At 40.4% G+C, this 23,807-nt stretch overlaps 1 protein-coding gene across 1 annotated transcript in view; it reads right to left on the bottom strand.

The window, feature by feature from the left end:
• LOC122802675 (cytidine and dCMP deaminase domain-containing protein 1-like) overlaps nt 1-23,807 on the bottom strand; it is a 1,973,793-nt gene that overhangs the window by 1,711,904 nt on the left and 238,082 nt on the right. Inside the window, exon 3 of the mRNA XM_044072390.1 lies at nt 7,502-7,679. Coding sequence (XP_043928325.1) covers nt 7,502-7,679 — 178 coding nt within the window. The remainder of the gene's footprint in view (nt 1-7,501; nt 7,680-23,807) is intronic.

Raw genomic sequence — 23,807 nt, 5'->3', positions numbered from 1 at the left:
ATAGCAAAACAGAAGCAGCAAAAATGCTTTTAGTCCCTTTAGTTTTATACACAGGTCAGGCAGGTTTTTATTAATCAAAGAAGTTGTACATAGTAGTTAATAAAGGGCTTGAATGGTTTTATCTGAGAGAGGAAGAGGACAAGAGCCAAGTATAATAAGCTGATCTTCTCAATTGAACAAGGAGATTTAGTATTACCTGATTTGAATGATTTGAAGGGATATTTTAGAGCTACACAGCTAAGGCTCTTACACATGACACAAGCAAAAAACTAAAATTCAAAGCAGAAAGGGATGGTGATGAAGTAAGGGGAATAATTCAAAAACATAAAGAAAGAGTGGGATCCTTAAGGAGAATAATACCACTCATACAGAATGTTATGTAATTTTATATTCATAAGGTAGCAGAAAATATACTGCAGACTAAGCCAATGCAGGAATGGAGAAAGGAGAATACATTGAGAGGGATGACTGCAATTAGGGGTACAGAAAACAGGCAAGATGGAGCTGGCATTTACTGGAGGAAGCTGGCAAAGGAACTAATGTGTTGGGAACAAATAATTAGATAGGGAAATGTAATGAAAATGGAAGAGGCCAAGAATGCATTTAGTTTGCAAGCTAATGATTGTCTTCCAAATCAAAGATTGATATCAGAGTATAAACAAAGAGAAAGGGATAGGGGAATCCTAAATGAAAGATCTTCACAGGATGATGTTTCAACTGAATCTAGACCAGAAGCTGCTATTACAAAAAAAAGAATAATTAGTAGGGCATATAAAACATTGCACAATAAGTATAGGAACCAATCAGAGGTGGCCTGAAAAGATTGGGAAGATAGATTAGATAATCAGTTAACAAAGAAACAATGAGATGTCATATGCATGACTCCCAAAATATGCAATAAAATCTAGAAGATTTAGGATCTTTGCCTGAAAAAGCTTTCATAGATACTTCTATACCCCAAGCAGACTCCAAAGTATTTTCCTGAGGTAGATGGCAAATATTGGTGGTGTAATGGGGAAGAAATATATACCTGAGAGCATATGTTTTCAGAATTTAATGAGTTGGCAGACTTTAAAAATTCTGTACAGAGTACTCTGTCAGAAAAACTGAGCAAGCAAATGAGTGTAACTAAGAAAATTATTTTTTGAGCTGGGATACGGCATCTGAATTGTTTAGGCATAGTAAAGCCTTGTTAAATTTAATTCTGCTGGCTGCCATAAAAGCAGTTACTAGAAAATGGAAATCAAAGTCTAAACTAACTGTACTTGAAGTACTGAATATTGTAACAGAGATAAAAGAACAGTTATCTTTAGAAAAAGATAGATGTAAATTATTAGAAAAAAATGGAAATTGTAGGAATAGTACATGTAGAAGAATGTTTTGGAAGAGAAATGAGGTTAAGAGAAGACAGGAATTGAACAATTTATGCAATTTTGTTTTAATTATATGGTACAAAATAACAAATGTGATGTATAGTGTTTGTAAATGTAAACTTAATTTGGTTTGATCATTTTTATTATAAGTTTAAGTTGCCCTATGTCACAAGTCATAATTCAATAAAGGTGTTTTAAACAAACAGAAAAATCCACTTATTTTAATGTTAATGTTTGGAACCCTCTAGACCCCAAAATCTCTGAAAGTCTTGATATTCTGTGATGCATTTATCTCTTATTTAGTTATCTATTTATTTGTTTGTTTGTTTGTTTGTTTTGAAAGGTGTTTTGAGAGATAACTGCTAAACTGAGCAAATGATAACAGGGTCAGTTACTTCTCATCCAGTCTCCCCCAACAAGCAGTTATAGCTACTTTTAGGATCAGTTCAGACATCTAATTGTCATAAAAGTGGATAACAGAGTAATGTATTTTACCTTTGTTCTAAACAGTTGTTACAGATTATAATATTGCATGTTGCTTTAAATAATCACATTAGTTTTGCAAAATCAAAATATAAGCAAATAGTAATAACCAAACAGCTAGTAATTTCCTCCATGGAAGACAGCCACAGTAATTATACATTGCCTATATATATGCACATCAGGTGTTCAGTGAAGTAGTTCATCTTACTTCTATCAAATGCACACTCTGCTATGCCATTTTGTCCTACCAACCCATTCCACACCCAGCAGTTACAGCCACAATATCTGATGGCTGTGTAATATTATTTCACCTCCATTGTCCCAAACAAGCTGTTACACATTAAAGCATTCCAGCCCAAGCTGCACCACTAAAATCACAAAGACAAATTAATAGTCAAAAATATTTAGTTTATTATTGCCAGCGTAATTGTAGAAATAGTTATCCCACTTATCTCATCACTCCATTCCTCTCATCTCAATTGTCAACACAAATTAGTGGGTGTTACACATTTTGCCCATTTTTTTCTCTGCAGAGTGGAGATGGATGGATAGTTGAGGCACCGTGCCATTCCACAGTCCATCATCAAAACTAGTTCAGCTTCAGGCACCTTCATGTTATATCTGAACATAAAGTGACCTGTATCAAAGTCAGTTGGAGCAACCCCAGGAGCACTCCCTCTCTCCCATGGATACAATTTTTTTCAGTAGGAAATGAATGAAATGTCAGCATAATAGTTTTATTTTCATTTCAGGCAGATAAAAGATGTAGAGTAAATCTCTCTACCTAGAAATACAGTAAAAAAAAACAAAAACAAACAAAATTAAATTAAATACATAAATAAAAACTGCATAGCTCCCTAGGTGATTACCTAGTTTGCCTATGCCTGAGGCCATCCCTAAGTAGAGTCTATAGTTTGCATAGCCTGATCAGTCAGGTAATGTTTAGGTTGACATAGGCAGGGGCTGCTCGTGATTATGGCTGATGGGCTGCAGCACCCCCTCACACACACATTTTCATTAGAGTTCTTTTTATTAATTTTTATTAAAGTTTTTTAAAGTTATTTATTAAAATATTGAATTGCCATTAAAAACAAGCAGCTCACAGCTGCTGTATTCTCCCTGCCACAGAACTCAAGCACAGCTCATAATGCTGATGTTCACAGTATCGAGTTCTGCGGCTTTAAAATAAATACATTTATTTTAAAAAAGCTTTAGGGCTGTTATTGAACTCAGCCCATAATCCAAACAAACATAAACAATGCCCACTGTTTATTATAGTTTCAACCATGCCAATTTACTGAGGGACTGGGCTGAAAAGAGCAACAGCCTGTCACGCGATGCATGCTAGTCAAGTGCATGCATATGCAGCTGTTGACATAGAGGGATCAGCCAGGAAGTAAAAGTGACAGAGTTTCCACTTTCTTTTGAATATCACAGCTGCTGTTATAGTGAATTTGTGAGTATATTATGAACTGGAGGGAGAACAGAAGCTTTAATTTAAGCAAGTCAACATTAGTTTATGCAATAATAATTCCTGGAGGACAAGGTGCTGAACTACAGCTGGTGATGATGATTATTACCAGTTTAATTTTTTTCTTATTCTAATAGATCCAAATAATGGGTTATTTTCAGTGGTATAGCAGCAATAATAGAAGGAGTAAGATGAAAGAAATTGTGGATTTGCTGACAGTAGGGTTACTGGAAGGAAAAAGTATTATCAGTGACGTAAACTTGCTGATAAACAGCAGCAACAGAAGATGTTTAAATAAGATGGTCACTGGAGTTGATTAAAATGAAAATATAGATTTTACCATTTGAGTAAGAATAATGCAAGAAGGCAGGAAAAAAGTTAGTGAACATCATACCAATTCAATATTATGAACTGTTTTGCTGCCTTTCTTTGCACAACATGTATGCCACTGTTGTTAGGCACTGGCGGTTCAGGTTAGCATGCATAATATGGTTAATTGGTAAATATTTGATTTTAAAACCGTACTTCCATCATTTCACGTTTTAAACAGTTTTTGAAGTCACTACTTTTTGCTACTATGCATCTCAACATCCAGAAATGTCTAGTTTTCATAATTACTGTTTTATTATCACAATGTACAAATAACTGTTTTAATCTCAATGTGCAAATTCTCCATTCTGATGCATACTGGTTAAGGCCTATGCATTTTAATGACTTCAGCTTTGTGAAATTAATTATATTTTATTTCGCCATAGAATAACCAAGTCTTTTCACTGTTTTTTTTAATAATCACTCTAAAGGTCTTAATTAAGACAGATAGAAAGTAAGTCCCTGGTGTCCAAAGCTCAGAAAAATCCAGGGAGTGGTCAGAGCTTGTATCAGTACGATAATTTTAAACAACATAGCAATCATGAGAACCAATAACTGTGGCTAAGCTTGTACTCTTATTAATTATTCTTTACAATGCATGAGATAACTCTGGGTAAGAACAGTTGTCTGTACCACAGATATACCCCCCTCATTGTTTTTAAATAGATCATCTAACAGAGCATATTTGGTATCACTTTGTTTGTTATTTGTATACTCTGGGCAGTGGCTAAAATTGGTCAGCTTCAATTAGTTCACTGTCATAGTCAACAAAGAGAAAACGCAAATCATTACTTGGGATTATATTGTTACCTGTCTCTTACCTCTTAAGTGTAGTTCATTTTAAGGAGCATTCCTCATTCTGAGTCTTAAAAAGCCCTTGTTCCTCATAGTTCCACACTAAAATGGTCAATCACACATTCAATGTTTAGAGATTTTGTTAACTGATACCCATGTTATATAATAAGGAGTTATAGTAATTCATCATTAGAACTTTTTATAAGTATTAAGTTTTTATGCTTAGAGGTGTTGAGTTTTTGTGGTATTACAGTAAAACCTATTCAACTACCTCATTAGCTTTGAAATTAGCTTTTTCTTAAATAGGCTCTGGTGTCTGAGAAAGTTTAGTGTTGGTAGATGGTTTAGCATGTGCAATAGTGTATGACTATTTATTTATGTAAAATGGAATGCATGATCAACGTTGACCCTGCTGTATTATAGCCATCCCACTTAACTGTTTCCTGCAGCCCCTCTTTAGTTTGAGGTCACTGGCCAGCAATAGATATAGAGTGCGCCTTTTTTTGTGCATTTTGCTGGTAGCATGCTTTAAGTGGTGGTCATATTTCATGACATCATCTATGATGACATGTAGGAACGTGGCATGAGTTATAAATTAAATTTTAGTTTGTCTGAGGAAGTAATGATGAAGAGATGTTTTCCATTAGAGTATTGTTTAGATGTGAACAGAATAAGTTTGGTCTTCTAAGGGTTTAATAGTAACTTAGAGTTACAGATCCATGTTTCAATGGAGTTGAAGATTCCTGTGTTTGGGTTTGACATTGTTATAGGTGTTGGGAAGTGCAGACAAATGTGAAATCATCAGCATACTGAATAATGGGAGCATATTTATTGCAATATGTAGACCATTTATGAAAACATTTAATAGAAAAGGACCAAGGATATATCCTTGACTCACCCTTATGTGCGGTAAAATGGAGAGATGTCATTTTCCTATTTTACAGCATGAAGTCTATCAGTGAGGTAGCTGTTGAACCAAGTCAGAGATGAATGCTGATGTCCTAGGGTGGAAAGTTTGTAGATCAGTTTTTGGTGAAACATGGCGTCAAACGCTTTTGGCAAATCAAGGAAAAGTGGTGCAACTAAGTTCTCTGTATTCCTGCAACTGCTGATGGTGGTAGCCAAGCCGAGTAAAGCTCTTGAAGTGCTATGGTATGGCCAGAAATTGTGTTGTGTCATGCTCAGAAAGTTGTTTGTGGTAACAAGTTTAATTAGCTGAGATTGAACACATTTTTCTAAGATTTTGAATAGAGGGACAGAATGGCCATTGGCCTGCAGTTGGTCTTTTTTAGGAATGCCAACCTGTTAAACCTTCCAACATAATAAATTCTATTCAAAATAAACTAAATGTGCTACTGCTCAATGCTAGGAGTCTCAACAAGAAGTTCTACTCCCTGGAAGTGCTCCTCACCCTTGAGAGTGTTCACATCTGTGCAGTTCCTGAGGCATGGTTTAAAGCCATGGAAAGCATCCTGGCAATATAAGGCTATAATGCATTCCACACATTTAGACTAGTTACTACACAAGAAGGGATAAGAGATTGAGATGTATCAATCTACATAAGTAAGTACACCTCAAGATGGGTCAAACAATATGACACTCTTAAACTACTCCATGTCCAGCTAACCTTAGGTAAAATTCCATACCATTTCCTTGCCAGCTATAGGTCTCTGTCTATGACCCAGAAGAACCATACCATCCACTAGAATGCACTGAAGTAACTCACCATTCAGCCCAACATCATATTTATGAATGATTTCAACTATCCCACTATAAAAAGAGATACATACACAACCACTAACATGCCGGCTCAAAGGTTCCTAGATTTTGTCAATGCAAACACCCTGGAACAGTGCCTGCACACCTACTAGGGGTACAATTATCCTATATAACTGCCTCCTGTTAGACTATGGCATAATTAAATTCCAAGCCTCTTCAAACTCAGAGAACACTGTGGCCGATGTGGAAGTGTTTAAGGAAACCTTGTACAAGCATATAAATAACTGCATAGAAACAGCAGTACCAAATTGAAATAAACTGACAAACTCCAAAAACATGCCCCCCCCCCTTCAGTGTTTATCTGAGCTCAGCTTACAGAGCTGTGCAGAAACAACAATGCTGAAATAAAAACAGAAACATTTTCTGCATATTACAAAAAAATCCCAGCAATGGACCTCTCTGTAGTTGGGGTAAACTTGCTAGCACAGCTATACTTGTCCCTTCCCCCAACTCAGTAATACAGCCAAGTTCTTGACAATGGGAGCTTTCACAGCATTAATTTCCCTCATTGTCATATGTGATGACCACAGTTACACTATCATACCTAATGAGTGGAAAAGTTCTCTCTGTAGATTACAGCACAGTACAGAGCAGCACGGAACAATTATGACAAATCATATCTTAATAAGTAATTCGCTCTTGTTGTGCTGCGCTGTATAATACTGCGCTACATGTGATTCAGTCTTTAGGACTGGTATACAAAGTTCCATAGTTTATCACCGTGTCCTATGCACATCTGTTTGCCATTCAGAGAAAATGCCAAACTTTAATATGTTACTTGCCATTACCATGATCCACGTCTGTGATCTCACTAGTGGCAGGCAGGTATATTAAATGTAATATGCAAAATGCAGTTACACAACTGTATACTACACTTATGAACAGGCTGAAATTTTCAAAAACTCTTGCAGCACTGCTTTTTGATGATTTAAACTAATGGATACAATTTCACAATTTAGCAAAGTACTTTTAATGTGCATGCTGCTTATGCATAATCTCTATAGAGGGCACTCATGCCCTGTGCAAGTCTATGTCGGCTAACTGCCGCCACCAGTTTCTTGATAAAGCAATAGAGAGGAATGTGTTGATACATGTACAAGAAAATCACCTTTAAATGGCTCTATAACAGTTGAGATACTCACAGACATTACAAATAATTAGATTATTCTAAGAAAAAAGTTATTTCTGCAAAATAGTTACCAAACAGTTATATATAAATGCATCTGCTTACCATTTATAATCATTTTCAAGCATGTTGAACATGGTTTTCTTGAGAAATACAGCTCGCAGCCTTGCAGTCTTAATGCATGTTTGAGAATGGCTACTTGTCCCGCATGTACATTTTTACTCGAACGATGTAAGCCAATTATTTTAGAATTTTCTACTACAACAAGACCAACTGTATTTATCTAAACAGGAAAGAAACAAAATAAAAAAAAAATAATTTGAGTTTAAAACATACCCCTTAACTTACAGACTCGAAAATCTGGCAAAATGCTCTTAAAACGTAGGTACATCTTGCCAAAAGTTCTGGACAACTAATTACTATAGAATATGGATACTAAATAACATTAACACCTACTACCTCCAGCAGGACTGTGGAATGAAAATTAGAAACATTCTGAATTATAAACTTGATATTTTAAACTCTATTATTCGGATGTAAAACTGGCTAAATGTTATGCTTGTGCAGAAAAGCAGAGTAGAAATGTGCTCTCCACAATATGTGCAAACATCTTACTATGAAAAAAAAGTACAGTTGTGTGAGGTGAACTTTCCATAACAGTATATGTTCGAATGAACACTGCTGCAGTAGCCTTACCAAAAGCTTCAGGACATCTTCCATGTGCTCAAATTATCAGGCAGCTCAAGCTGAGCTGACCAAAAGACAAGTTTGGGGGCAAAGCCCTTGAGAGCTTTCTTGCCAGCAGAGAGAGTGAGGCTGAGCCCTGAAGGAAAAATGCTAGGAGCAAAAAAAAGTGTCCACGTCCAGGCATAAAAAACACACCAGAAAACAAGTTGAATTGAGAGAGGAAGTGGTTACTGCAGCAGTGATCATTTGAACATCTACTGTTATGGTAAGTTCAACTTGCGCAACTGTACTATGTTCATCACGTTTTTCACTGCTGGAGTAGCCTTAGCTATATGGTTAGATAACCTTAGTTAACTACATTTAGGAGGTAGAAGGAGATGAATGCAGGAGCCCCTTGAGAATGATCCTGGCTAAGCTTATCTGGACCTGAAGAAGGAATCAAGCTTACAGTGCCTTGTAAAAGTACATTCCTTGTAAATCACTTAATGCTAACCAAATTTCTCAAACATATTGTTACTGCATTCTGAAAATATTGTACTTTTGCCTTGCATATATTGATATTGCATATTTTTCTCTGTTTTTATACTAAGTATCTTCCAATTTGAATTAAGTTTTTCTTATTTTTTAATTATTTTCCTGGAGCTTTTCTCCTCGGGTCTCCACTGAAAAAAAGGCTCTTTGGGCCCAGTTGGACTAACCCAGTTAACAAATGTAAAAATAAAATAAATAAAATAAGTATGTACAGACAACCAAGTAGTAGCTTCTAGAACACTTCTAGAATCCAACCCTTTCCAAAAAGCCATAAATGAAGCCAAGGCCCTTGGTAGAGTGGGACTCAACCATGATTGGGATAGTTTATTTATAGTGAGTATAATAAAAGGTAATAAATAGCCTTAGACAACCATTTAGAAATAGTCTGTTTTGATACAGGTTGTCCTTTTTTCTTACCTTCACAAGAAATTTGCAATTGTTCCTAAGATCTGAAAGATTTAGTTTTGTCAAGATAGTACTCGAGTTGTCTGTGGATATCTAAGGTATGGGGTACCATTTCTCCCTTATTTTTAGGTTCAGGAAAGAAAACAGGGAAATGGATAGTTTGGTCTAGAGTAAACTCGGATACAAATTTAGGCATAAAATAAGGATTACTTGTCAAAGAAACCTTGCCCACTTGGAAAAATGAGATAGGGTTGATTCACCATAAGAGCTTGCAATTCATATTCCCTTGCAGAGTTCAGGGCAACCAGTAAAACTGCTTTCCATAGTAATAACTTCAAATCTACCAGATTAGCTGGTTCAAATGGAACAAGTGTTAGTTTCTGTAATACAAAATTAAGATCCCCAAAGGGGCCACCTGATTACATGGAAGCATCTTATGCAAAACCCCTTTCAAGAACATTTTAACATGAGACTGCAGTAAAACAGGAGGATTCATAGACAGACATGCTGAAAAGGCTGATAAATTAACCTTGATACTGGAATAAGAAAGGTCATTGGATAGTAACTCACGCTAATGTAAAACAAGAGAACAACTAGCCCTGAATAGGTGCTGGTTATGCTGTTGGCACCAACTACAAAACCTTTTCCATTTGCTTATGTATGATTTTCTAGTAGCAGGTTTTCTTGCCTCCATTAGAACCTGCTGAACATCTTCAGTAAATAGGTTCCTAAAAGGAATTAAGACACTATCATTCAGGCAGTCAGTTGAAGATGATTGATGTTGGGGTGTATCAGACATCCCTGTTCTTGTGCAAATAGATCCAGTCTGTAAGGAAAGTTGTAATTGCCCTTGACCACTTCCAAAACAGGAGAGAACCATGGGTGCTTGGACCAGAAAGGAAATTCCTTTTTAATCTTCAGAAGTACACTGGATATTAGTGGAAGGGTGGAAAAGTATATAGGATCATTCCTGTCCAAGGAAAAGAAAAAGATCTGATTTCCAGGCCTTATTGCATGGGGTCCTGGAACAGAATCTCGCCAGTTGATTGTTCAGAGAGGAGGCAAAGAGGTCTACCTGAACTCCCCACAAATGGATCAAATCTTGGAAGACCCCTTGATCTACTTTCCATTTGTGAGGTTCTGTCCTGGTACTAATCAGCCTGGTACTAATCAGTTTGTCTGACACACAGTTTTGCTCTGACAGAATGTAAGATGCCTGTAGAGTGAGATTGTGTCGTACAGCTAAATTTCAAGCTAACATGGCTAGTCTGCAAAGAGGGTATGACCTGGTTCCCCCTTGCTTGCTGATATACCACATGACTGTGGTGTTGTCTGTAACTATTTGAAGAGGTCCTGGTGACCAAAGATGGTTCAAAGAGTTGAACGCCTTGATCAGGGCACACATCTTCTTGATATTTATATGCTTACATCTGTCCTTGGTGTCTCACACCCCCTGCATTTTTATCCCTCCTGAAACTGTCCCCCTACATAAAATCCAATGTGTCTGTGTTGGCTGACTGCTTTTCAGCAAGCAGGGAGAGGGGACACCTGCATTTAAGGATATCTGCTGTCTCCACCAAACGATTTATCTTCTGACAAACCCCAGTACTGTGATTTGAAAAGATAAAGAATGTTGATGCTGACATCAAGAAAGGTCTAGATAACACTATATCTTTCTCATGTGGAGTCTTGTCAGTGGTATCATGAAAATTATAGCTGCCATGAGACCCATGTTCCTGAGGTATTCCCTTGCAGTCACAGAAGTCTGAGTAGATAACCTTAGAAATAGATTATAAGCTCTATTTTTCTGGTGAAAGAAATGCTCTTTGAACTGAGGTTGTCAACTCAGGAACACAATCCTTTGTGAAGGAGTTAAATACTTTTGAATGTTCTCTTGGAATCCCAGCTTGTTTAAAAGATCTCTTACCCAAGAGATAGATTTCTCAAACTTTGAAAAAAAATTACAAAGGTAAGCAAGTCATCTAAACACAGAAAAATGTGTATATTCTGTAGCTTGTACTGAAGATTTAACTGGAGAAAGACCATTTGTGAACACTCTTGGTACAGTGGATAGTCCAAATGGTAAGGGTGAGACAGATAACTGATAATGTGATCCAGATACACAAAACCTTAACAGACACCTGAAGTCTGGATGAATAGGGGATGTGATGATAAGCATCTTTTAAGACCAGTGTTACCAGGAAACATGAAAGAGGAAGAAAAGGCAATAGGATATGCAGTGACATGATTTTGAATTTGGGCACCATCACAAACAGGTTTGGGAAAGAAAGATCCAGAACTCGTCTGCAAGCATTTTCTTTCTTTGGCACTAGGAACATCCTTGAATAAAAACCCTTCCCTTCTGGGAAGGAGGAACTGGTTCTATCCCTCTTTGGGACATGTGATGAAGAACAGGTGGAAACAAAAGAGTCTTGTCTGGATGATGAGGAAGGACTCCCTGGAAAGAGGAATTTCCTGACTCTCTGATCTGTAACCTTCATGAATGATTTACAGAATCAGTTTGTCTAAAATAATTTGTTGCCAAAGAGAAAAAAATGGAGATTCAGACTTTCTAGAAGAAAAAAGGGGCCAGGTTGGAAAGAAGTCATTAGGCCTCTTGAACAGTCATTCAGACTTGTTGGGCTGTTACATCCTGGGAAATAAGGAGACCACACGGTTTATGGAGTTGTAAGGCCTTTCTTTATTAAGAGCCTCCAGGTGCACACCCATGCTACATGCTTCCAACTTCTGCAAGTCATACATACACCGGAACCAACAAGTTACCAGAGAATACAGAACCAACAGTACATGTTGAATTCCCCACAGCGCCCCTACAGTACAACAACCACATTACCAGCCCGAATACTACATTCCTTCCCTTTTAAGCTAAGACACAATTCCCTACATAAGCAAAACTAGGGAGCAAGTCCAACACAATGCATTTAGTCACTTACTTCTAAATAACAGGCTAGTGATTAACTGGTTACCCTACAATCGACTATTTTGTTCTGGTAATCTATACATGCACTTTTTTTTTAACATTGATAGACCTTCAAGTAACTAGGTTTAACCAGCACACGCTTAGAACGGCGCAGTGGTACCACCTTAGGTGACTCCGGTGTCACAGTTACCACTTCAGGTATCAGTGTGTCCTTCCCTGGAACGGTTGGATCCTCGGGAACCTCTCCTTCCACGTCCCGGCGGTCTCCCTCGATTGGCGATCCTCCTGCCACTGCGAGCCCTTGTTCCAAAATTAACGGTATTTCCGGGGCCGGCAGTTCCATGGCATCCGTCTTCTTCTGTTCGCTCCGCAAAATTTGGTCTACATGTCTCCTCACCACGAAATCTCCATTCAACCTCACCTGGTACGATAATGGACCTGTACTCTTGACAATGAACCCTGGAATCCATTTAGGTCCATAACTGAAATTTCGCGTCATCACTGCATCTCCCTCCAGAAAACTTCTCTCTCTCCGTCGTCGATCATGACATTCTTTTTGCCTCCACTGGGTCCCCTCCACCTTAGCTCTGATGTTTGGATACACTAGATCCAGCGTGGATCTTAATCTCCGTCCTTGCAACATCTCAGCAGGTGATAAACCCGTGGTAGACTGAGGTGTAATACGGTAGTTGAATAACACCCTTGATACTTTTGCTGCCAAACTTCCTTCTCCGGACTTTTTCATCATTGCTTTAAAAGTCTGAACAGCCCTTTCAGCACAACCATTTGAAGCTGCATGGTATGGTGCTGATGTGATGTGTACGATGCCATTTTTCCTCAGAAAACCGTTGAACTCTTCACTCGTGAAACATGAAGCATTATCGGATACAATAGTCTCGGGTAGTCCTTGGCTACTGAAACTCTTCCTCAAGCATTCAATAGTAATGAGGGAAGTGGGTGTTCTGACTTGATAGGCATCCATCCATTTAGAATGAGCATCCATGATTATCAAAAACATGGCCCCCATAAAAGGTCCGGCATAATCTATATGAAGTCTCTGCCAAGGTCTACTCGGCCACTCCCATGGATGTAGTGGCGCCGCCACAGGCAAGTTGCGATGTTGTTGACATGTTTTACACTCATTCACAACGACTTCAATCTCGTGGTCCAACTTGGGTCACCAAAAATAACTTCGGGCTAAGGCCTTCATTCGGGTAATGCCCACATGACCTTGGTGCAACTGCTGTAAAAGTGCCCATCTTCCTAGGGACGGAATTATCACTCGTGCCCCCCACAATACGCATCCATCTTGCACACTCAGCTCTGTTTTCCTCACCTCAAAAGGCCGAAAAACTGGATCCGTTTGTTGGACTGGCCAGCCTTGCTGGACCCACTGAAACACTCTAGCTAGCACCGGGTCTTTGCGTGTCCATACACTCAGTTCCCTGGCAGACACCAACGTGATGTCCTCCATCATCAAAACTCGGTCCTCCGCTTCCTGTTCTTGAAGATGCCCTGGTATCGGCAGACGACTTAGCGCATCTGCATTACTATGGTGTTTCCCGGGCTTATAAACAATCTCGTATTCATAAGCTCTCAATGTTACAGCCCATCTCTGAATGCGGGGAGAAACCATCTGCGGCACTGCTTTCATCTCGTTGAACAACGACAACAAAGGCTTATGATCGGTGCAAATAGTAAACTTCCTCCCATAGAGGTATTTGTGAAATCGCTTAATTCCAAACATTACAGCCAAACCCTCTTTATCTAACTGGGAATAGTTTGACTCCGCTGGTGTCAAAGTCCGTGACATGAACCCAATAGGTCTTTCTTGTCCGTCTGGCGGTGTGCCAACACAGCCCCTAACCCATAAGGTGAGGCATCACATGACAAAATTAAGTCCTTGTGACTATCGTAGTGCACCAAAACCTCTGAAGACTGCATTAGTTCCTTTGACTGTTCAAACGCTCTGTCCTGTTCCTCTTGCCACGACCACTGAGCCTCCTTCCTTAATAGCTTATGTAAAGGAGCTAACAGTGTTGACAGATTTGGCAGGAACCTGTTATAATAGTTGAGTAAGCCTAAATAGGCTTTCAGTTCTGTAACATTTGTGGGTGCTGGCGCCTGTTGAATGGCTTCCACTTTATTTGGCAGGGGGTGTAGGCCTGATGCATCCACCTTGTAGCCCAGGAACTCTGCTTCCTTTGCCATGAAAGCACATTTACTCCTCTTCACCCGTAGACCTGCCTCCCGCAGTCGACTCAGCACCTCATTCAGCGTCTCCAGATGCTCTCGAATGTTCCTACCCGTCAACAGGATATCGTCTAAATACACAGCCACCTTCAGAATTCCTGCCACCAGTCCCTCCATTATTCTCTGGAAAATAGCTGGACTCGAGGAAACCCCAAAAGGTAAACGATTGACTTGGAACAAACCTTTGTGTGTGTTAAGGGTGACATACGCCTTTGACCCTTCTTCCAGCACTACTTGTTGATATGCCTGACTGAGGTCCAGTTTACTAAACCTTTCACCTCCCGACAGCTTTTCAAACACATCCTCCACCTTTGGCAAGGGATACTGCTCCAGCTTCGAGACTTGATTCACTGTTAACTTATAGTCACCACAGATGCGTACAGTACCATCTGGCTTTAATACTGGAACAATTGGTGCGGCCCATTCCGCAAACTTTACTGGTTCAATTATACCTTGCTTAGTGAGTCTCTCCAACTCAAACTCAACTTTCTTCTTCATCGCGTATGGTACAGGGCGGGGTTTGTAAAATCTTGGCGTTACGTTATCTTTCACGTGTATTTTTGCTGGTGGACCCCTCCAGGTCCCCAGTTCCTCTTTGAACACTTCTTCATTGTTCTCCAGCACCTCTTGCAAGGTCTGCCCATGCTGTTCTACCTTATGGAGCTGTAGGCAGTCCATGTTCAGCTCCTTTAACCACACCCGGCCTAGCAGGTTTGGTCCCTTACCTGCTACCACCATGACTGGCAACCGTTTGGCTTGGTCTTTATATTTCACCGTCATTTGCACCATTCCCAACGTGGGAACTATTTTACCCGTATAGGTTTTCAAAGTCACTGAACAGTCCTGCAGCTTCAGAGCTTCCCTGAGCCATAACTTCCCAAACTCAGCCTTTGACAGAACTGTCACACTACACCCCGTATCCACTTCAAACTGCACCATTTTACCATTTAAGTCCAACTGGGTTTTAATGGGATCAACTCTTTCCCATCTGGCCTCTTCCATGTTAAACATGGTAAACATTTCTTCGGCTTCCCTGGTTTGTTGATCTGCACCTTCACGCATGTGGTGTGCATACTGCCGTTTTATTTTCCGGTTTCCCTTCCTTTCCATCATACTGCTCTTTTCCTCCCCCTTTTTCGGCTGGTCCCGAGAGGGTGTTGAGCGGCACATTTTCTTTACATGGCCCTTTTTTCCGCAAGCATGACATTTTTCAGTTAAAAAACGACAGTTCCGTGACAGATGTTCACCCCCACACCTGTAACAAGCATACTGACCAGGCTTCCCTTGTGATTTATGCTCCATGACCACTTTATGCACGGGCAGTGGGGTCGCACTCCTGCTTCCCACCCCTTCCGTGGCCCTCTGCTGTAAATCACGAATGTCCCTAGTCGCTGTCTCCATGGCCCGTGCCAACTTCAAGGCCTTTTCAAATGACAAGTCAGGCTCCGCTAACAATCTGCGCTGTATGCGGTCGTCTGCAATGCCACATACGAGCCTATCTCGTAGCATTTCGGTCAGTCTGTCCCCATAATCACAATGTTGCGCCAGTTCCCTCAACACTGCGACATACTCCATTACCGTTTCATTGGCCAGTCTAGTCCTTGAATTTAACTTGAACCTCTGGACTATTGCACTCGGCTTCGGGTTATAATGTGACTGAAGTAAAGTCGTCAACTCTGTGAACGATTTGTCCCCCGGTTTATCAGGACTCAATAAGTTCCTCATCAGACTGTACGTCTTGCTGCCCACCGAGCTTAGCAATATGGCTCGCTTCCGACCCGCTTCCATTATCTGGTTTGCCTCAAAAAAATGTTCCAACACTTCACAATACTCCTCCCAGGTCTGTGTCTGACAGTCGTATGCAACCAGTGACCCCAACATGGAACCAGACATCACTCCAGCAGGCCCCGTCTCTTCGTCGTCCGACATGAACTGCAGCCCACCGGTTTACTCGCAGCGGACTCGGAGGCATCCCACTCTCGTCGCCAATATGTTATATCCTGGGAAATAAGGAGACCACACGGTTTATGGAGTTGTAAGGCCTTTCTTTATTAAGAGCCTCCAGGTGCACACCCATGCTACATGCTTCCAACTTCTGCAAGTCATACATACACCGGAACCAACAAGTTACCAGAGAATACAGAACCAACAGTACATGTTGAATTCCCCACAGCGCCCCTACAGTACAACAACCACATTACCAGCCCGAATACTACATGGGCTATCCTTGGTTTTTGGAGGTTCGAAACTTGGTTTTGGAACCCACTTACCATTTCTTCTTAAACTGTATGTTTACCTGAATTTTGTTGAGACTGTTTATTCTTTTTTTTTTGCCAAAACTGGAAGAGGTAATAGAATATCCTTTGAACAATTTGGAAAAGAAGGCTGAAAAATCTTATACATTCCCTGGATTAGCTTGCCCCTTTCATCACACTTTTTGATCAAGTCTGCAGCAGATGGGCTAAACAGCAAATCTCTGTTCAAGAGAGAATTTAAAATCTCATTTTTAACATCGTCTGGGAAGTTCTGAGAATGCAGCCATGCAAACCTTTTCAACACAATTTCAGTGGCCATAGGCCTGGAAGAGGTAACGAGTCATTCATACACTGCAAACAATGAGTAGTGACCCATGCAATAGAAGAAACTAAGCTATGTAGAGCAGATTTTTCCTCAAAGGAGAAACTGCAGCTAAAACATTCCTCATACTTTCACAATTTATCAAAACAAACTTTAACATATGAGCCTGACAATTTTAAATTCTGAAAATTAAAGTTGTAGATGTATACACTTTTTCCAATACCTATCAATAATTTTCCCATCCGTATCATAAAGAATACGATTGGAATTAGCTAAGTGCTTAGCAACAGTGTGATCAATTAAAGCTATAGCTGATAGGTCATGTTTGGGTATAATGTATAAAAATTTAAAAGACTGAGGAACTTTCCACATCCTATCTGTCTTTTTTAGGTACAGCTGACTGACTGTCAAGGAAAACTGCAGGCAGTAATACACATCTTCTAAAACAGAAAGAACAGGATGAATTGTTGTAGGTTCTGAAAAATCCTTCTGTAGCAGCTCATAGTCTTTCTGAGGGACTGATAAACCTCATTGTTCTCCCAATGAAAACACCGGCATTCTAGCAACAGTGTCAATGAAAGAGAAACCTTCACAGGGATAATCAGAAAGCAAGATCTCCTCTGAGTCTGAATCAAAAATTGGAAGGGGAAAAAAACTGTTTCCATCCCTGCATCTTGCCGAACAGATTCAGAATCTTGAATTTCTTCAGAAAAGAGGAATCCCGCTTTCTTTTATCAGAAACTAGTTTTAAAGTAGGATCAATAGCCTGAACTAAACCCTGAGCCAGACCCAGTAAACTATTAGTAGCCAAAGAAATTTGAGGAGGAGTAGATACATGCTTGTTTTTTTATTTCTTTCTGAAAGGAAAAATGGGGTCAGCCATGTTACTAATGGCATCAGCTGCTTTTCCCAGGGAAAGGCACAGCATTCTGACACAACAGGGAAACCTTCCTTGTTCCCTCTCACAGGACCAACAAGAATGGTTCTTCCTTGACCGCTGAGGATGTGGCTAACCCCCAGTCCATAATGCTTCAGATGCTACACCAGAGATATCTGGGATAAATCAGAAGTGGACTGATGTACAACAAATGGCCACAGCAGAGTCACCCACCTGCAGCTGTGGCAAAGGCTGTTTGTTTAACCTTTTCTTTTTGTGTCTGGAAGAAGGACCGGCTGTGGGACTGCTAGTCTATTCCATGGTCAGGCTGAAAATGGTGCCTCATTCCTGGGGAATATAAGCACCAAATGCTGACAGACACTACCAGTCCACAAAAGTTATATTTTTTTACAGGAAAAACATAATATAAAAGCACTTTAAAACACTATGCCAGCCCCACAGAACAAAAACAAACACAATTTCTCCACAGAACGTTACACTACTTCTAGGTTTGTAGGTTCATAGGTGTGTACTAGGCTAATGGCCCTGGAGCCTATATAAGCTTAGCCCAAGAAAATTCCCTGGCATCATGCCACCCAAAGTTAGTTCCCAGTGTCCCTATCAAGCAAGGTCACTGAAGTGATCCCCAGTGGGGGGAGCTTCCTATTGCCCACACACTCATCAAGATTTCTCTTAAAGAGGGCCAGTTAAGTGCTCTGCTTGACGTGACTGGGAAGTTTGTTCCATGGTATTGGAAGTCTTTGGGTTAGGAACCTGTTCCTCCAGCATGTTCTGTTCATTGTGGTAATGAGGTTAAGGTTCCTGGAGCATGTGGCATGGAGGGATTGGGATTTTTTTAGGTGTAGCATATCTAGCAGCTCTGGGTCAGACATGGCTTTGTATGTCAAGCAGAGATTGCCTCTAAGTAGGCAATAAGAGATAGAGTATAGCTGGAGTTTTTTGAGTCTTTCTGTATAGGGCATGTGTCTAAAGCCTAAGATCCTCTTAGTGAGATATTTTTGTGGCCTTTCCAGCTGCAGTCGGTGTCTAGTGAGGTACATACCAAATGGGGCATTGTATTCTATAATAGGTCTAATGAGGGGCGAGTAGAGAGGGATTATGATCTCTTTCTTCCTGGATGAGAAACTTTTTACAATGAGATGTGCCACATAGAAGGACTTTCTGACTACAGTGGCAATGTGGTTATCAAAGGAAAGGTTGCTGTCGACCTGTATCCCCAGGTCTCTTATCACACCTTCAGTGTTTAGTGGACTACCGCCTATGTGGTAGTTCATGGACACTGAATTTTTCCCAAAGGGAATGACAATGCACTTTTTGGCATAGAGCTTAAGGCCATGGTTCTGACACCTGCCATTGGTGTCAGTGAGGCCTTTTTGTAGAATTTCTACATCAGTTGGAGAATCAATAATGGCTCCCAGTTTGCAATCATCTGTGAACTTGGTTAGCCAGAGTCCCTTTTTGTTGGCTTGAACTTCAGAAAAGTAGATGCCAAACAGGAGAGGACCTAGGACCAATCCCTGTGGGATACCACTTGTAACTGGTCAGTAGTCACATTTGGAGTCCGCTACTTTCACAGTGTGGGTTCTATCAGTGAGCCAGTTGGCAACCTATCTTATTACATAGGGGATTATGCCTAGTTTGGTGAGTCTATCTATGATTCCTGAGTGAGGGATGGTGTTGAAGGCCTTGGCAAGATCTAGGTAGGCTGCATGAATTACCTTGCCCTCATCCACAGCTCTAGTGACAGACTCAAGGAAGTCTATCAGGTTGAGCAGGCATAATCTACCATTCACAAATCTATACTGCGTGGGGTCCAGAGTTTGGAGATTCCCTATGTCCTTATATATAAGCTCCATGATGATGCATTCCATAGCCTTACATATCAGACTCGTCAGGCTAATGCAGAGGTAGTTCCCAGGGACAGTAGTCGCTCCCCCTTTGTGGAGTGGGATGACCGTAGTGGTGCACTATTTGGTGGGAACAAGCCTGAAATGAGGCTGTGATTGAACAGGGTACTCAGGTGTGGTGCCAGTTCACTTTGTAATTCATGCAGAACACAGCCAGGGATATTATCAGGTCCCATGGAGGCTGTATTCTTGGCTTTGGACAGTGTGGTTTTTATCTGTGTAGCCGTGATAATAGGGACTTGGCATTCCTCAGACATTGTGATAGGTCCTTTAGGGGGTGAAAAGGGGGTAAAGTTTGCATTGAACCTGTCAGCCAATATGTTGGCAATATCAGTTGGTTCTGTATATGTATTGCCATTGTGCTGTAACTCAGAGCAGATCTGAGTATCACCATGTAGAGTCTTCACATAACTATAGAATGCCTTGTGGTTGTCTTTAGAATCTTCAGCAATTTTGTTTTCATTGGAGGATTTGATAATGGATCTCAGTTTTTTGCTGAGGCTAACAAAGGAGTTTTTAAAGTCTTGGGACCTCCCCCTTTTCTGCAACACTTTTTTCCTTCTGTTGTAGAGTTTGTTTATAGTGACAGACCAACAGATTGGCTTCCTTTTTCTTGGAGGAGAGCATCTTGGTTCTGTTTGGTATGGCCCGTTCCATGCACTTGTGTCTGTGCTCATACAGTGCATTGGTGTATGATTCAGCAGTCATGCACCTATTTTCCATTTGCATGGGTGTCGTGAAGTTAGCCACCTCTGTTTTTAGAAGCCCAAAATTGGCTTTGGAGAAGTTTTTTTTACTGTGGTTTCCTCTGGGGGGGAGGGTGGGATGTAGATATCCATGGTGATTAGCTTGTGGTCAGATCTGACCAGGGAGGACTTGATTACTGGTGTAGAGCAATGGTCATCCATGTTAGTAATGACCAGGTCAAGAATGTTTCTACCCCTGGTGGGGGTAAGAATGAGTGGGTCCAGGGCATCAGAATTAATGAATTTCAGAAAACGTTTAGCAAGCGTGTTGGTGCATGAGCAATTTTCCCAGTTAATGGAGGGGTAGTTAAAGTCTCCCAGTATAAGGGTATTGGGTTGTACCCTAATATTTTCCAATGTGTTTAGGAATGTGGAGTGGGAGTCTTGGGACATGGTGGGGGATCTATAGCAGGCTACAACCTGGATTGCAGTTTTACCCATTGTTAGTTGTACTAGAAGTATCTCTGAAGCGTTATGTTGGGCTACTAGTCTGGAGGTGTGCATATCCTTTATGAATATAGAGATACCACCACCTTTAGTGCTTTGGTCCAGGTTTAGGGGCCAAAAGGTGTGGTATGAATTATAGCCTGGTAGTTCTGGGATGCTCTCTGGAACCTTGAACCAGGTCATGGTCACTGCACAAATGTCGATGGTCTCAATTTTCAGGAGTGCTTAGAGCGAGTGCATTTTGAGATTTAGACTTCTAGCATTGAATAGCATAACCCTCAGATTTCGTTTGCTTGTAGCTGTTATGGTGGTAATTTTGTCTTTAGGACATTGTCTAAAAAAGGCACTATAGGGGTGGCAAGAGCCTTGGCCAGTATCCGGAATCCCTGGGGTGACAGGTGCAGGCCATCTCTGGAGAAGCATCGAGGTCTGTAGTTCATCTCATCCCAGGCAGACCGATACTGGATCCCCTTAGAATGATACCAGAAACTTAGCCAATTGTTGAAGTCAATCATTTTCTGCTTGTACTGTGGTATCATTCTGGGTGACAGTAGGATGCTACTCAGATCTAGGGTCATATCCACCTGGGCTATAAGATCAGAGAGGTCCTCTTTGTCTCTGTTCATGTAATCCAGGAAGGAACGTCTCAGGTCATTCACACTGACATGGACAATGACAGAGTCATATTTGTACTTGTTGTGGAGCAACCTAAGTGAGTGCATTATGTAGCGGATCCTGGCACCTGACAGGCAGCTGACCATAACTTTCTCCTTATTCAACCTAGTGAGTGAGACATCAGTGTGCCTTACTATTGAGTCACCTATGACTAGTGTATTGGGTAAGTTGTTTTGCCTTATGGGCTTTGGATGAGTGGCACACTGTTCATGTGAGCTATGTGTCTCATGGTTTGTGCTGGGATGTGGTGGTTGTTTGCATTTCTGCCTCAGAGGTCTCTGTTGTTTGGGCAGATTTTTATTGAGAGCTTCCGCAAACGTAGGTGTGTGTTTTGTGTCACTATGTGAGGGTTGTGGTGGTATATGTTCTGGAGGGCTATGTGTTGAATGTGATGGGGTGCAGGTGCTATCCTTTTCCTTTTAACTGGCTAATCCAGTCTTGGCTGGAGAGTGCTTGGCTTCCAGTTTGGCTATATATGTGCATCTCTCACAAGTCATAGTGTTGGGAGGTAAGAGGAGAGGGTTGTTTGTGTACATGAGGCAGTTGCTACATTGCCTCAGGATGCCCAAGTTCACCAGGTTGACAGGAGAAAGTACAGGGAGCTGACCTTTAGACATCCTGGATATGAGCTCAATACAGGTAAAAAATGTCACTCAAAGTGTCTGAGTCTGTAAAGAGTACTGCCAAACACTCAAGGGGAAACCAATATGTAGACCCTGAAAATTTAAGAATGAAGTTTTTAGGGAGATATTCTGAAGTTATGAAGAAATTAAGCAGTATTTACTGAAAATAAAGAATTAGCTTGTCAAGAATGATGAAAAGAGGGGAGTCACATGAATGGCTACTGTCTGGCTACTACTAATGCTGGTCTCAGCACAGCTTCACTCTGTTGGGATACAATACTCATTTGCTTCTTTTCTCACCAGAAGCAAAATGTTTGCACCAGTCCCAAGAAGGGAAGTAGACCACAGCCTGTTTGGTGAGCCACAGTCTTGTCCCAGATGATGCAAGGCTTGTAGCCTTTTTCTGGAAGATGCCTTGAATAGCAACCAGGCCAATCAGGTATGTTAAGCACAGACACTCACTCTTCAACCAGAAACAGTCAGGAATCAATGCACTCTGCTTCTACTCTCATCAGGATCAGAATATAAGCACAGATTCCAAGCTGTCACCTATAAAGTAGTTATTAAGCTTTCTGGTGATCAGCAGTCTCCAGGAAATAATGTAACTGCCCTCCTTCTCTCTCCAGGAGGAAAGCACTAATGCCAAGCACTAACTTTCTAAGTTGAAAGAAAAAAAATAGTTCTCCATGTTTATGTATGTTACATTCTTGACACAGTCCATTAAAATATAACACTCCTAGCTTTAAAATAACTTTCCTGAAGAAGAAAGTAACAAAACACCAACAAAGTATTCCTTACCCAGCAAAGGAAAGTACAAGCAGACCATCAATCCTCAAAAGCCACAGAGGAATGTACTTTTCATTGGCAAGTAAGGCTCTGGAGGGCTTTGACCCCAAACCTGTCTTTTAGTATGCTCAGCTTAAGCTACCTGATAGTTTGGGTGCGTGGAAGGTGCCCTGAAGCTTTGGCAGCTGGCTAGCTGTTATAGCCTTGTGAGGATATAACCCATATAGCTAAGGCTACTGCAGCAATAGTGATCATTTTGAGGAACATTGACTGCTACTTACAATTGCATGACAGTGTTACTAAAAAAAAACAGATATTTAGAGTCATGTTACCACAAACAATTAAATACCATGCAAAGAGAAAAACAGTTGCTTCAGGTAGTATAAGTCAACTGTACTAATCCACAAATAAATAAAACAAAATTCAGGTTAACTACAGGTTTTGTCAAAGTTTACTCTAAATTTCCTACGTGTGAATGCAAGCAACAACAATTTTCATAGGTACTTAAATATGAATATAAAAAATATATTCCAACTCCAACTCCTTTCAGAATATGAAGCACACTCTATTCAGATAGAGCAGCTACAATGATTTCAAATGAATCATCTGTAATAACTTCATATAATGTATTGATAACATGCTTACTGTCAATAACAAAACAACATAAAAGGGAGATTAAGCCAAGGCACTTTAATACTCACCATAAAACTATCACACAATTAGAACTTATACACAGTAAATGCTTTTATCTATTTCTTCAAGACTTCTTCAGAATGAAAGTAATAATTGTGTATTGGTTTTATTGGGTTATTCAACTTCCTTGATTTAATATCCCTTATTTTCAGTATTCATACTTTGACCTTCATGTATCATATTGTTGATGAAGAAGCAACTTAGGATGAAATAACACAAAAAAAAGTCTCAGTGTAAAGACC

The sequence above is a fragment of the Protopterus annectens genome, chromosome 5.part0 (assembly GCF_019279795.1).
Source record: "Protopterus annectens isolate FY-2018-M chromosome 5.part0, PAN1.0, whole genome shotgun sequence".
NCBI classification, from domain to species: Eukaryota; Metazoa; Chordata; order Ceratodontiformes; family Protopteridae; genus Protopterus; species Protopterus annectens.
The sequence above is the reverse complement of the archived record's forward strand: the minus strand, read 5'-3'. Positions and strand labels throughout refer to the sequence as shown.